This window comes from Papaver somniferum, chromosome 10, assembly GCF_003573695.1.
Source record: "Papaver somniferum cultivar HN1 chromosome 10, ASM357369v1, whole genome shotgun sequence".
Lineage (NCBI taxonomy): Eukaryota > Viridiplantae > Streptophyta > Magnoliopsida > Ranunculales > Papaveraceae > Papaver > Papaver somniferum.
Genome location: NC_039367.1, coordinates 162,690,142 through 162,704,249, shown reverse-complemented (window position 1 = coordinate 162,704,249; position 14,108 = coordinate 162,690,142). Strand labels below are relative to the sequence as shown.

At 37.9% G+C, this 14,108-nt stretch overlaps 1 protein-coding gene across 2 annotated transcripts; it reads right to left on the bottom strand.

Moving 5' to 3' along the window:
• Nucleotides 1-9,082: 9,082 nt before the first annotated feature.
• LOC113317993 (U-box domain-containing protein 35-like) lies at nt 9,083-12,918 on the bottom strand. 2 transcript variants are annotated; one of them, XM_026566122.1, is made up of 9 exons: nt 12,607-12,918; nt 12,346-12,491; nt 12,130-12,251; nt 11,795-12,037; nt 11,379-11,712; nt 11,185-11,286; nt 10,673-11,101; nt 9,518-10,288; nt 9,083-9,413 (listed from the first exon to the last, which is right to left on the bottom strand). In XM_026566122.1, the coding sequence occupies exons 1-9, from the start codon at nt 12,779-12,781 to the stop codon at nt 9,270-9,272; spliced, it is 2,466 nt and encodes an 821-aa protein (XP_026421907.1). In that variant the 5' UTR covers nt 12,782-12,918; the 3' UTR covers nt 9,083-9,269. The 2 variants fall into 2 exon arrangements, with proteins under 2 accessions (XP_026421907.1, XP_026421908.1); XM_026566123.1 differs by having other exon boundaries at nt 9,288-9,429.
• Nucleotides 12,919-14,108: the final 1,190 nt, after the last annotated feature.

Below are 14,108 nucleotides of genomic sequence, written 5' to 3'. Positions count from 1 at the left end.
TTGAACAAGGGATGTTAAGAGAAGATCCCTTGTTATAGAAGTAGTAGTAAGGATAGTTAGAGAAACCTTTAGGTGCACCAGGTGGAGGAGGCGGCAAGACCGCAACAGATGGTTTAGGTTTTGGTGGTCCTTGATAAACATTATAACTCTTTGGTGGTGGTGGGCAATCTATTGGTGGAGGTGGTGCGCAAATTTGTGGACAAGTTGAACACTCACTAATACATAACAAACCTGTTGCAGGTGCTCCGTTGCTTTGATCGTCTGACGACCTCACTTCCGTAAACAAAACCATCATCATGATTCCAACAACTTGAGTACTCCAAACCCATCTTAGAGATGAAGCCAAAACTTTGCTATGACCCATCTGAACTGCAATCTCACAAAATCGAACAATTGACACAAAAGCTGCTACAATGATTTTGTTTTCCGTCTTTATAATCTCTCTTACTTCAATCTACCTACTAGCCTTGAGTCATTTGCAATCTTCTTTTCTTTATTTGAAAGATGAGAGTGTGATGTTTGCTGTAAAGCAGAGATGGATGAACGAATGATTCTTCTCACTTTGTTTTTATATCTGTTAAATTAGAAAGTGGTGCTTTCTTCTGTTGGATCTAAAGTTAATCTTTTTTCTCTTTAACTAATCTCACTATCAGTATGAGCACCGACTTCACTAACGTGTCCGAGATGGAAATATTTATAGTGGGATGGTTCCATTTTCACTCAAGGGAATCCAAGGGAAAGCAATCCCAATGCAGTGCACCATCTTTTCTCCTAAACATATCCACTTTTTTGTGGGTACATATCGTATCAGTGCTTTCTTTCCTTTATTTTATTCCCGGTACCAGACTTTAAGGATCCAAATTCCATTTTCCACTGCAGCTTTAGAGGAACCTTCTTGTTTTGATCTTAGGGCAACATTAGTCTCATGCACTCAAAATAGGGGTCCTTTGTGAGGACAAGTAGTCCATTTTGTCTGCTCAGGTTAAAATTTCCTTCAAGGACTTCTAATTCAGACATTAATGCATTATGATTTTTATTTTATGGAAAGATCATGGAACATGTATCTTTTTCTCTAGCAGTGATGCAGTGTTTTTGATTCTTCATTTTGTTAGTTATTCTGTATTCGGTCCCACAGACACACAGTGCTCAAGAATGTTCAGGACGTCCACACAGGTATGCACCAAAAGGTGCATGGTATTAAGGCTCATATTTTGAAAGAAGGTTATTATTGGGGCGTCACATTTTAATAGAGGGGCATCACCTAATAGGACAAAAACAAAGTAATTTCAAAAACCCCTTATCTAAAATAATTTTGTAATGATTAAACAATCCTCACTAAATAGTTTGAAATATTTAATCAAATTAGCTAATTTTATTAGATTAGATTACATATTTTTAGAGATCGAAAATTAGATTTAGGGTTTTGGATTATTTGAGGGAAGACAAGTAGAAAGAAAAAAGAGTTCTAGGTGAATCTTATAAGAAGAACCAAGTTTGTTAAAACACGTCAAAAGGCCATATTTTTTTTGGGTTTACGGTTAGATGGGGATGAACTCGTGACACTAAGGAAACCTAAATTAAATTAAAAAAAAAAAAAAAAAAAAAACAAGCAAACAGATACGGTTGGCAATAGAAAAAACCAACCGTAAATTTGGTTACGGTCAGATTCGGTTGTTATATTTACTAACCATAAATGTTTATCTATGTATTTGAGAATTTTACTCTCCCCCCAAATCCAACGAGTATCAAAACCAAAGAAAAGAAAAAAACTGATTACAAGGCTTCGATATCAGTTGGAACTTGAGAGCTAGTCCACATAGATTGGACTTTGTGATTGAAGGCATACTCCGCCAGAGAATGGGCAACAGAATTGGCCGCTTCAGGAATGTGTTGGACTGTGCTTGATCTCAGGTTGGCTAGGAGATGCTTGGTGCCATTTTTAAGTCTCCAGATTTTCCATGGAGCACGATAGGATGCAATTCTCAACGTTTTCACCGCAACCTGACAATCTCCTTCGATGATGACGTGTTGTAAGCTCAGAAAGTTTGCTAACTCAGCTGCAAGAAGAAATCCATCTGCTTCAGCAAAAACGGAAGAATCGCTGGTGCCAAGTCTAGTTCCAGCTCCAGAACAGTTGTTGTAGTGATCTCTTGCAATGGCTGCACAGGCATACAGGCCGTTTTTCCAATAGGCATAGACATTTATCTTGATAATGGAGGGAGGAGGAGGGATCCAAGATGCAGGCGAGTTCGTAGTTTGAGGCTGATGTTGTAGAGCAATCCCCGTTTCACTGCTTTCAGAATAGTTGAAATAGAGATTAAACCAGTAAAAAGCAATCTTGAGGATTCCTTGTACATTGACATTCCTGTTTTCAAATACTTTTTCGTTTCTTGCTTTCCAGATGGCCTAGCAGAGGGCAGCACCAAGGGAGAACGTGTAGTTGTTGTCATCGTTGTTCAACCAAGAGAGGACTAGAGAGTTTAAGGTGATTTCAGAGTTACCTTGGAGTCTCAGTCCTAGAAGAGAGGCGAACCAAGTTGCTTGAGCCACCTCACAGTGAAGGAGAAGATGATCTACAGTTTCATTTTCATGTTGACATAAACTGCATTCGGTAGAGACCCCTTCCACGAACCTTCCAATTTTATGAGCTACACCAATTCCGTTATGAAGTGCTCTCCAAATGAACATTTTGATCTTTGGGGCTAGTCTGTCCATCGCCCAGAATTTCTTCAATGGGAAGTTGTTTGCAGCTGCAGTTGATGATTCTCCTTGTTGCTCCATTAATAGTTTCTGAAAAGATTGATTTGTGTAGTCTCCGTGGCATGTGAGTTTCAAAATTAGTTTGTCTTCAACAAAGGAATTGATTGTTGTTTGCTGGACTTGCTGAACAGTGTAAGGATCCATTATTTGCTGAATAAGTTGCATATTCCATGTGCCAGTAATGTTGTCAATCAACTGATGGACCTTGGAAACTTCAGGATGGCTGTTTGATATTCTGACTGGAGTGGAGTTTGGAATTGTAGCAACCCAGGGGTCTGTGAAGATGTTTATGTTCTCGCTTGTACCAACTAACCAGTTACAGCCTTTTAAAATGTTCTCCCTATTATCCAACAAAGCTGCCCAGGTGGTAGAATAACATCTCTTTCTGGGTAGCAAAAACCTTCAGGTTGACCATTGAGAAGGATAGAAAAAGACGTAGATGATCATTTCCAACTTCAGTGCAAATGATCCTTGAGTTGTTTTTAAGGTGTGCATGGAATGGAAAAGCTCTTTGGCTATGACTATGTTGTCAAGAATATGCCTCCCAGGTACAAAAGCTGACTGGTTTTTTTTCTATAAGTCCATCCAAAAAGGGACTTAATCTGTAGGTAATGATTTTGGTAACTATTTTGTGGAGCACAATGCAAAGGGCAATCGACTTGAAATCTGCAGCAGTACTGGCATCTTGTTTCTTCGGAATGAGAACTAGATAGGTATGATTAACCCTGGAGGAATGAAAGAGTATCTAAAACAATCTTGTATTAATTGCACTACTTCTGATCCCACAATCTCCCAGCACTTCTTGTAGAACAAAGCAGGGTATGGTCCCGGAGACTTCAGGGAGCCCATTTTTTTGATGACATTAAAAACTTCTTCAGCACTTGGGACAGAACATAGGTGTCTGCAATCATCTTGAGAAAGTTTATTAGCATTTTCCAAAACGAAAGAGTTAGTATTCACCTGAGTGTCCTTTGTAAAGATATTTTGGAAGTGAGCTATAAGATTTTCCTTTATTTGATTATGATCTGAAATCCAGTTACCATCTTGAGCTTTGATTGCAAAGATTTTATTTTTGCTTCTCCTGTGTATGACAGAAACGTGGAAACCCTGGGTGTTCTTGTCAATAGAAGGAATCCATTTGGATTTGTTTCTTTGCTGCCAGAACATTCTGTCCATCTTCTCCAGAGTAATGATTCTGTTGCTGATAGCTGCCTCTTCCTCCCTTTTATCTGACAAGTGAGCTTTAGTCTGCCAGTCCATCAGCTTTTGCTTTTCCTCTTCAATCTCCCTCCTTATGTCACCAAATGTATTTTTGCTCAACTTCTTGAGTCCTTCTCCTACTTCTTGCAGTTTTATATGCATATCTCCAGTTGAGTTCTCCCAATTTGTTTTTAAAATATCATTAAATTCAGGGTGCTCAGTCCAATAAAATTCAAATTTATAATTTGGTTGTCTTTTAGGCGTTTTCCTCATTTTGTTGAGCAAAATAGGAAAGTGATCACTCTCTATTCTTGGAAATTGCAACACAGCAGCATCAGGAAATAAGAGTCTCCAATACGTGTTGCAGAGAGCTCTGTCAAGCCTCTCGAAAATTGTTTGAGACTGAACTGCATTGTTGGACCAAGTAAAGGCCGGTCCTGCATACCCCAGATCAATAATATCCCTATCTCTTATCATATTTCTAAACTCATTACAGCTGATGTCGGTGATGGATGATCCTCCTTGTTTCTCATAGTTGTGCATTAGAGCATTAAGATCCCCAATGATGCACCATGGTGTAGTGATTATAAAAGTTTTATCACTAACTCCTCTCCAGAATCTGTCTGTGTTGGTGACCTGGATTAGGGAATGATACGACAGTTTTGATCTTAAAATCATTCCTGCGTAGCTGCAATCATTCGATACTTTTTCTCTCAGAGACAAGATTGAATGAAAACAACAGCAACAGGATTTGCAGCTCCTTAAACTTCAAAAACTTTACCTTTGTGGATGCCAATGGCAGAAGTGGATGTCTTTCTCTTCTCTGGCAAGACAATGTGGACATTCAAGTGGTCTTTAAATCCCAACACCTCATCCATTGTTCTATTGCTCCTCATCTCAACATACCAGGATGGGATCTTCTTTGTATTTATGGCCCTCCAGCTCACCAACACAGAGACAGATTCTGGAGAGGAGTTAGTGATAAAACTTTTATAATCACTACACCATGGTGCATCACTGGGGATCTTAATGCTCAAATGCACAACTATGAGAAATAGTAATTTGTAATCTAGAGTTGTCTAGATTAGTTTAGAAAAATGTAGTAAATTCTACAGAGTGAAAGTTGTGGAATTAGCTAATTAGAATAGTTTAGAAGCTTCTAGAGTTAGCTAGAGTCAAATGTACCTAGAATGTTCAAGAGATAGTCAAAGTCGGTCAAGTAAGAATGTTCTAAGTAGGTGATTGTGTTAGTGTTTTCTAGAGTATTCTAGGCAATATGGTGTAGTGCTTATAAATAGGAAATGATACATTCATTTGTAATTGTAACGAAGCAAGAAGTTAGTAATAAGATTAAGAGTTCTTTGAGAGGTTAAGTGTTAGTCTTGCTTCCTAGGAGCTCTGTACGAGCTATACAACCATGCTCGTATATCTCCGAAGTTTCATATCCAAATTCCAACATGGTATCAGAGCGGAGGTTCGATCCATATGGGGCGTGTAAGTTGTACAAATTAAAAATTTTGTGGAGTTCAAAGCAAATGCGAAAGTGAATCGAAGAAAGTGAAGGCATACATGAGTCTCAACTATTTGCAGTTTGAGTTTTTGAGTTTTGGATGTTTGTTTTAGACCCCATATGAATGTTATCACCCATGTCTACCTAAAAAGAGAATTGACAAGAAGTTGAGAAAAAAGAAGATGTTTGCTCGTGAGATACAGTAGTTCTCAGTGTCGTTGAAGATGTAAAGGAGTCTCCATGAAATGAAAGTGAGAAAGAGAAAAGAGAAATTGTAGGTAGTGCATGTGGAAAAGAGTGCACTTTCGTACATGGCATGGGAAAATCCATGTTGTCACGAGATTCTACTCCTCTACTCGTGGCAGAAGTAGCCGAGTGAAGGCTACAGGAAGGCCGCGTAAAGGCCGGGCCGAGTGAAGGCCGAGACGGTGGGACCGCACCCACTGGGATGCTAGCGGAAAAGGTGGGCTAGCTGGAAGAAAAGAGGATGACAGAAAAGAGTTATGGAGACATTAGGAGAAAATGAAGCGTGTTGACGCAGAGAAAGAAATGTCGCGGGCATTAAAAGGAAAAACTACACAACGAGCATGAGAAGTGAAGAATAAATGATAAAATTGGGTGAAGATCGAAACTTCAAATGCAATGGAGATTTCAAATTTGGAGTGGATGTTGGAAATAGTAATTTGTAATCTAGAGTTGTTTAGATTAGTTTAGAAAAATGTAGTAAATTCTACACAGTGAAAGTTGTGGAATTAGCTAATTAGAATCACTTAGAAGCTTCTAGAGTTAGCTAGAGTCAAATGTATCTAGAATGTTCAAGAGACAGTCAAAGTCGGTCAAGTAAGAATGTTCTAAGTAGGTGATTGTGTTAGTGTTTTCTAGAGTATTCTAGGAAATATGGTGTAGTGCTTATAAATAGGAAATGATACATTCATTTGTTATTGTAACGAAGCAAGAAGTTAGTAATAAGGTTAAGAGTTCTTTGAGAGGTTAAGTGTTAGTCTTGCTTTCTAGGAGCTCTGTACGAGCAATACAACCATGCTCGTATATCTCCTAAATTTGTTCTAAAATTCCAACAGCCAATGATACGACAGTTTTGATCACTACACAGACAAATTAGGGAATGATTGCAGCTACGAGAAAAAGTATCGAATGAAAAGATTAGGGAAGTTTAGGGAAGTATTCAATCTTTTCACAGAGACAAAGTATTCAATCTTTTCAGCTACGAGCAATACGACAGTTGTTTTCACTCAATCTTGTCTCTGAGAGAAAAAGTATCGAATGATTGCAGCTACGCAGGAATGATTTTAAGATCAAAACTGTCGTTTCATTCCCTAATCCACGACAGTTCCATGATTGTACTAACATCTCCTTGCGACTTTTCTAGGCAAGTCGCCACAGCCTCAAATGTCTTAGCCTCACATGTTTTGGAACACAGTTGCTTTAATGGGGGATCGCAGTCCATTGGTTCTGCCAGTCTTTTGTCTCCTGTGATATCTTTAGTCGGTAATTTGCCAGCAGTTTTGATGTTCCTTGCTTGTCTTCTCCACTGTCTTAGATTCCTTTCGGATGGTAGGGCGGTGGAATGGGTTTTTCTGGTGATGTAGTGGTTGTTTCAGGGTGGGAGTTTGGCAAGTAAGCTGGTGGGGTTTTGGCCAAGTTTGCAGTTTTGAAGAGACTGATGGGGTGGTTTTTACTTATTCCTGGTGGACCATTTCTTTCACTTGAGATGCCTGGGGGATCCGGTTTTGGTGATTTTGCCAGTTGAGTAGATGGGTGCTGGTTGGTCATGGTTGGTGGTTGGGTGGTATAGCAGGTTGTTTGGATTGAGGTGAATATGGCAGAGGGTGTGGCGGCATGGGTATGGGTTTTTTTTTTTTTTTGGTTTAATGGATTGGGGTTGAGGTGGGTTTGGTAGAGGTATTGAATGCAGATATCCTTCATGATTATCTTCAGTGGTATTTCAAATTTTCCCATGCAGAGGAATATTTTCCATTGGTTGGGGTATAGCCGTTACTGGGAAAGTTTCTTGAGTTACACGTAACGGTACTGTATTTTTGGGATTAGGATTGATATTCTCCAGCTGTTGCGGGGTGGTAATGGAGTGATTGTAGGGAATGGCTGTGGGTGGGGGTTGACTGAATTGGTGTAGAAGAGGGGGATAGGGAGAATTGAACTGCAAGTGTTTTTCCTTTTTTTGGTAATTTTCTAGTTATTTCTGGGAATTTGGGTTCTAAGGGGTTGTTTGGATTTGTAACTGGCATTGATCTCTTCTGTGAACCTTGCAAATTTTGTGTCTTGCATCTTCTCCATGAAAGTTTCTGGCAAGAAAAATCCCATTTTCTCACATTCTTTAGAAAGGACTCGGCATTGCTTCATGATATGTCCAAACATGCCGCAGAAAAAACACACTCTAGGCAGACGTTCATACGTTAAGGTGACCTTACATGGCTTCTTTGATGGGAGAGTGAAGTGTAATTCCTCTTTGTTAGTGAATATACGGTGAAATTAATTACTTTTCCTATTTTTCTAAACAAGACTAAAAATATCTACACAAGATCTTTTTACGTTTGGTTTAATTAGTTAAAAATAAAGGAACTCCAAAAATAGCTTAGAAAAAAAAATTAATTCATGATTTTTTACGCTTAGGTTTTATATGACTCGAACCCAACTGTAAAAAAAATTATGGCTGGTTGTTTTTGTAGGAAAATCCAACCGTAATTGGTTCTGAAATCTAACTTTTTCTATTTTTTTCAATGAATCAAACAATTCCAAACGTAATTGGTTTGTTGATTACGATCACTTCTATCAATATGCTTCTTCCATCTTTAATAGAGAATTCAATCGACGATTATAAGTTTTTCAAATCGTCGAGTGATCGAAGACAAATGATTTTGATTAAAAAAAGGGAAAGATTTACTGTTGATGAAGGTGAAGAAGAAGAAATTTTTCAATTAGAATTAGGTTTTGATTTTAGCTTTTAGGTTTTTATTTTAGTTGAAGGGTATTTTAGAAATTTGGTATTGAATCAAGAATATCCCATAACCATTTTTTTGGTCGCTAGGAATCCAAATGAAACCCCTCTATTAGAATGTGACGCCCCAATAATAGGCTTCTTTTGAAAAGTCAAGGGTCTCTTGGATGTATTTCAGAAATTAATTATTGTAATAAGGGCCTAAACGAAGTGTTTCATTTTTAGAACAATTATTGGGCAAACTTTACATTCAACAAAGCAAACAACATATTTTCATTGAAGTAAAATTTTCTTTGCCTTTTGAGTAGACAAATTTTTATGGAAAATTCCCAATGAAAAGAAAAATAATATTTATTGAAGTAAAATTCTCTTTGCGTTTTGGGTAGACAAACTTTTGTTGAAAATTCTCAATAACATGAAAAGTTCAGGTTGTTCGGATATATTGTTATAATTTCTTTGGGAATGTATAAATACTGGGATTTGAACTAGTGACTTCATGTACGACAGCTAGCCCCTAGTCAATTGGGTTCGAATGTGACTTCAAAGGAGAATCATATTATTATTTCAACAGAATGAAAGGAAACAGGAAAGAAATGTGTTTTTGTAATCGCTTGTAATATTTATGAACAAAGAGCAGAAACAACAACAAAATTCTGTTAAAACTGTGTTCCATTAACATCATACAAAATATTGAATTTGGAAAGACTTAATTAAGAGAGAAATGAAACGTAAGAAAAATTACAGTGTTTACAAACTTACAGAGATCTATAACAGCTTCGGTTCGGTGTTGGTTATTGTTTTTACTTATTATTCTTAAAAATACAACTACCTTAAAGGTTCGTCATTGCTTTCATATATCCTTTTCGGCACAAACGATTCAGGTATAGCAGGACTTGATCTGCCAAACTGTTCGTCAAACGAAGCTCTACGTGAGTTCCCTGGTACAGCGTGGCTCCTTACCACAGCATCCTGTTTATGCCGTAACCTTAAATTAATTAATAGAGGAAATCATGCTAGCTCTCTTTTAATATTTTTCATACAGTAATGGGGAAATGGATTACAGAATTACAAACCTGACTTGTATTTGGTGACTTCTGACGTGAAATATCGGGAAAACGTGGTGGCATATTGCCAGAGTTCATAGTACCACCTGCTTCACCGGCTCCAAGATTTCGCAATCTATTAAGCTCAGGTAAGATAACAGACCCAAGATCTGGCCTATCTTTTCTTCGTAACTCTGCACATTTCAAAGCCAGTTTCGCAAAGGACAAGGTTTCCTCCACGGGCCAATCTGTGACAGTTTGGTCAAGCATATCTGCAAAAGTTCCTTTCTCGATTGCTCGTTCAACATGATGCGTAAGACCCATTGGAGGCTTTGCTGTAATGACTTGTAACAATAAAATCCCAAGCGAGTATATATCTGATTTAACACCCAACATTCCTGTCTGTTGATATTCCGGGTCTATATAACAAAATGTTCCTGCTGTCGATGTCATGTGGTACTGCGTAACTGTATCGGCTACAGACGGTGGTACTAAACGTGAGAGCCCGACATCACTGATTTTGCTAACGTAATTACGATCTAGAAGAATGTTAGCAGGTTTAAGATCACGATGAACGAGCGGTTCTGGTTTTGCTTGGTGGAGAAATAGTAAAGCGGTCGCGACTTCTGCTGCTATCTTGAATCTTATCCACCATGGAATTGGAGGTGTGTTTCCTCTCCTGAAAATCCTGTCATCTAAACTTCCATAGTCCATGAACTCGTAGACTAGACAACCATATTCAGGACAAGCACCTAGAAGTAGAACCATATTGGGATGCCTCATACAACTCAGTACTTCAATCTGCACCAAAGTTCTCATTCAAAATGATGGACACAAAAAATAGTTAAGAAACCAAAAACATCATAGTGTAACTGATTTTGATGCCTACTGATACCAAAAAACAATACTCTCTCAGTCCCAGTTTAGACGAAGGTTTGGGTGTTTTTATGCAGATTAAAAGAGATTAAAATTTTTCCAAATCTATCCTTAGTGTGAACTAGTATTAAGAATTTTATTTCAGAAGCTGAGCCTATATTGAATATTAAGTTTGTGTATTATTTAATTAAGAGCGGGGACAAATCAGGAAATTTTTGGGAACAAATATGAAACCGACGTGCAATATGAAACTTGGAAAAAAAGACTAAACAGTCGTCTAAAAAGGATTGGAGGGAGTATAACACATACTTCTTGTTGGAACTGCTTCTTTCCTTGAGCAGCATCTGGTCTTAAAACCTTAATCGCGACTCGAGTATGATCAAGTAAAGCTTTATACACAGGACCATAACCGCCTTCACCAATTTTCTGATCATCTGCAAAGTTATTCGTTGCAGCTTCAATTTCGTCTAATGTATATTTTCTGTACCGAACATCATTATGAGCCAAAGCATCCAATGCTCTTTTCTTCTCTGCAGCTTCTTTTTTCGCCTTAAGTTCAGCATTCCTTCTCCTATGTGACTCCATTTCAGCTAACCTTTGTGCAGCCTCAGCTGCTTCCATTGCTGCCTTGCATTTCGCCTTCTCTATCTCCGCCATCTGCAAAGCTGCCTCTTCTGCTAATCTCGCTTCTTCAAATTTTCTAGCTTCTTCCATCTTCCATTGATGAAGCTCTTGAGCCTAAAATTCAGACATACACATATTAAAACCCAATTCTCGTGAGGCGAGGCTGCAGCATCTCATGGACAAAATTCGAACATTACCTTTTGTTTAGCTGATATAGCTTCTTTACAAGCTGTGCTATACATGTCCATGGTTTGCCTCAACTCTAGCTTTAGTCTTCTCATCTCTGCTTCTAACTCTCTCTGAACCCAAATTTAAGCAAAGTAAAAATTATCAAAATAAAAAATGGCGTTTTTGAAATCAAAATGACGGAAATAATTGTAAGATTCGTTACCGAAGATTGAGATGAAACTGAGGTTCTTGGGGTAGTGTCTTCAGTACTGTTAGCTGAAAATTCTAAGTTTTCATTAGACATATCACAAGATCGAAACGTTAATCCACCGGTAAAATCGATGTCATCGGAGAAGGAATCACGGCTATGTGTTGCCCTTTGTGGTCTCATCGAAAGATCAAAGTTGTCCATCAGTAGTGCATCATTTGGTGTTTTTCCACCCGATGACATGGGTCTGTCTCTTGCTGGTGATCTCATGAAATCATTACGATCAGTAGACCTCCGCTCCGGCGGTGTTACTGTTCCAGCTCTCAAACTTCTTCTGTTAAATGGCGTCCTGCACAATAGTTATGTATAATCTGTCAGCAGGAAGAAATTTGCGTGGAGACATATATTGCTGGACAGAGATTTTGAGATACCTGATAGGTGAATCTTCAAGGTCATTTGAAGAAGCAGAAGAATGATCGTGATGAGGAGTTTGAGCGCTAGGAGGAAAATGAGGAGGTATAGATGGTTGTTTCGGTGGAGCAGCAGTATTAGATGCAGGACGACTAGCAGCTCTGGATGTTATCACCTTCCCTTTCGATATTACGTACGCATTGCAGAACTCTGGTGCTGACTTTACTATCGCTGATGGTATTTCCACATTGTTCCTAAACTTCCTGCAACATGCATGCATTCATGCGTATTAGTACACGTTAAAAGAAAACGCGATTAATGAACAAATGAAAGCAAGCGTTACGGATGATGATACCTTGCAAGGGCACTCCTAGTCGATGCACCAACCACAATGTTGTTGATGCAGTTGACACTAATGTAATCAATAATTGCTTTACAAACATCGTTATCTTCGATTACCACTTCTTTCCCTTGCACCTAGCAAAAACCATGATGGCCGCAAGATTTAAGATCTTAAATCGAATAATCATACATATATAATCATAAAACGATTAGGAGTAACATAATGTACCCCTTTTCGAGCACAAAATCCACGGTAAGGCAAGAAAAGGCTATGAATATCAGGATCAAATTGTTCTCGATCGAGTTCTCTGGGTCCTCCTCCTCCTCCTCCTCCTCCTCCTCCGCCACCAGCGCCACCACTAACACTACCAGATTCTTCAATCATACATTCATTAACAATGTCATTAAAAGGAAATCAAGTCTCTAACTAACAAATTTAACACTTGAAAAAAAATGCAGATAAAAAAAAGATTGAGAAAGGGGTACCTACGATTTGTATATTTAGGTGGTCTAACGTGAATAAGGATCAAATTAGGATTATTATTGAACAGAGTATCAATTGCCCATTTCACAGCAAACTGACTGTTTTTATCTTTATCAATTGCAACTGCTGTACATAGATGATTCGCTACGCCTCGATCGTCATCTGACATTTGGGGCGGCATTGTTATTAATCGATTAATAAACTAGATAGCTTCTGCGGCTGTTATGTGTTTAAGCTAATGAATGTTCTCTAAATCAAAAATTACAGGAAAAAGGAGAGATAGATTGATTTTTCCTAAAGAAAAAAAAAAACGATCACTTCTCTCCTAGTTTAGTTTTTGTTAAAGCGGTCAAAGTGGGAACACAATGAATTTTGATGTAACTAACTTAACTACCGGATCTCCTTTATCTTCTGCTTTGTACATTTCTGACGGCTGTTAGCTTGACATGTGTCTCATTGGTAAAATGTCTGAGAGATCTAGAAAAGTTTATTCCACTGTTCTGCAATCCAAAATGTGTACCATGACCCAGTTTTACAGTCTGTGTTCCCAATGTTTGCTGACCCATCCAAAATTTCCAAGCCATCATTGACCTAAAAAATGTGCAAATGCTATTACTTAGACCGGGTCCAGTGGTGCTTCCCAGCTATTTCCCAAACCCCTTTACGCATCCTCCTAGGAAGAATTTGGGTCTTGCGGTTTTTTCCAAAGACTTCCTGAAACGGCTAACGGCTAATCATTAGCCGTTCTAATCCTAAAAATCGGGCATTAATCAGTTGTTCCACAAATAACGGTCACTAATCGATCGTTTTGAAGAAAACGGTTAATGGTTAAACATTTTCCTTATCTTGACCGATCAAAATCAATTGAACCAGCTAACCATTAACTGTTCCACTATTTACCCTAAAACATCCAGAGAACTCGACAGAGTTCTTTGGTCCTTTTTTTTTTTTCCAGACACAGTTCTTCTTCTTCCCCCTCCTTAAAAATCATAAAAATTCGTTTTCTTCCATTCTTTTGTTTGGGTTTGTGGAACAAAGGGTGAATTCTAAGTTGGAACTGATTTGAAGGCGTTTTAACCACTCAATCCTTAAAGGTAAACTATTTTAAACCAAAACCCTAGTTTTCAATTTCCTTTTCAATTAAGATTAATTGTGCAAAATTGATAGGCTATTGACACTAATTGAATGCCACAACTAGTAGTTACTGCTTTGTGTTTGTTTAAAATTTATTTAACATGACAAATTTTTGATACTTATTGATGAACATGGTTGATTGGTTAGTTATTGATGAACATGGTTGAGTTGTAGTGACATTTGATTTTAGATAAACCTAATTATTCCGCATGTCTTGTAATTTTGATAATACACAATTCATGGAAATGTTTTTGAGTATGAAATTAAGTTTTGAGTATGAAATTAAGATATGGTTTTTGAGTATCAAATTAAGTTTTGAGTATGAATTATTGATAATACACAATTCCTAATATGTATCCTAATTAGTAAGATAT

Excerpts from the sequence above, each read along its gene's own strand:
- LOC113317993 (XM_026566122.1), bottom strand. The coding sequence starts at position 12,781 with ATGCCGCCCCAAATGTCAGATGACGATCGAGGCGTAGCGAATCATCTA. Across the intron at positions 12,252-12,345 it reads GATTTTGTGCTCGAAAAGGG|GTGCAAGGGAAAGAAGTGGT; the intron begins GTACATTATGTT and ends GGTTTTTGCTAG. Across the intron at positions 11,287-11,378 it reads CAGTTTCATCTCAATCTTCG|AGAGAGTTAGAAGCAGAGAT; the intron begins GTAACGAATCTT and ends ATTTGGGTTCAG.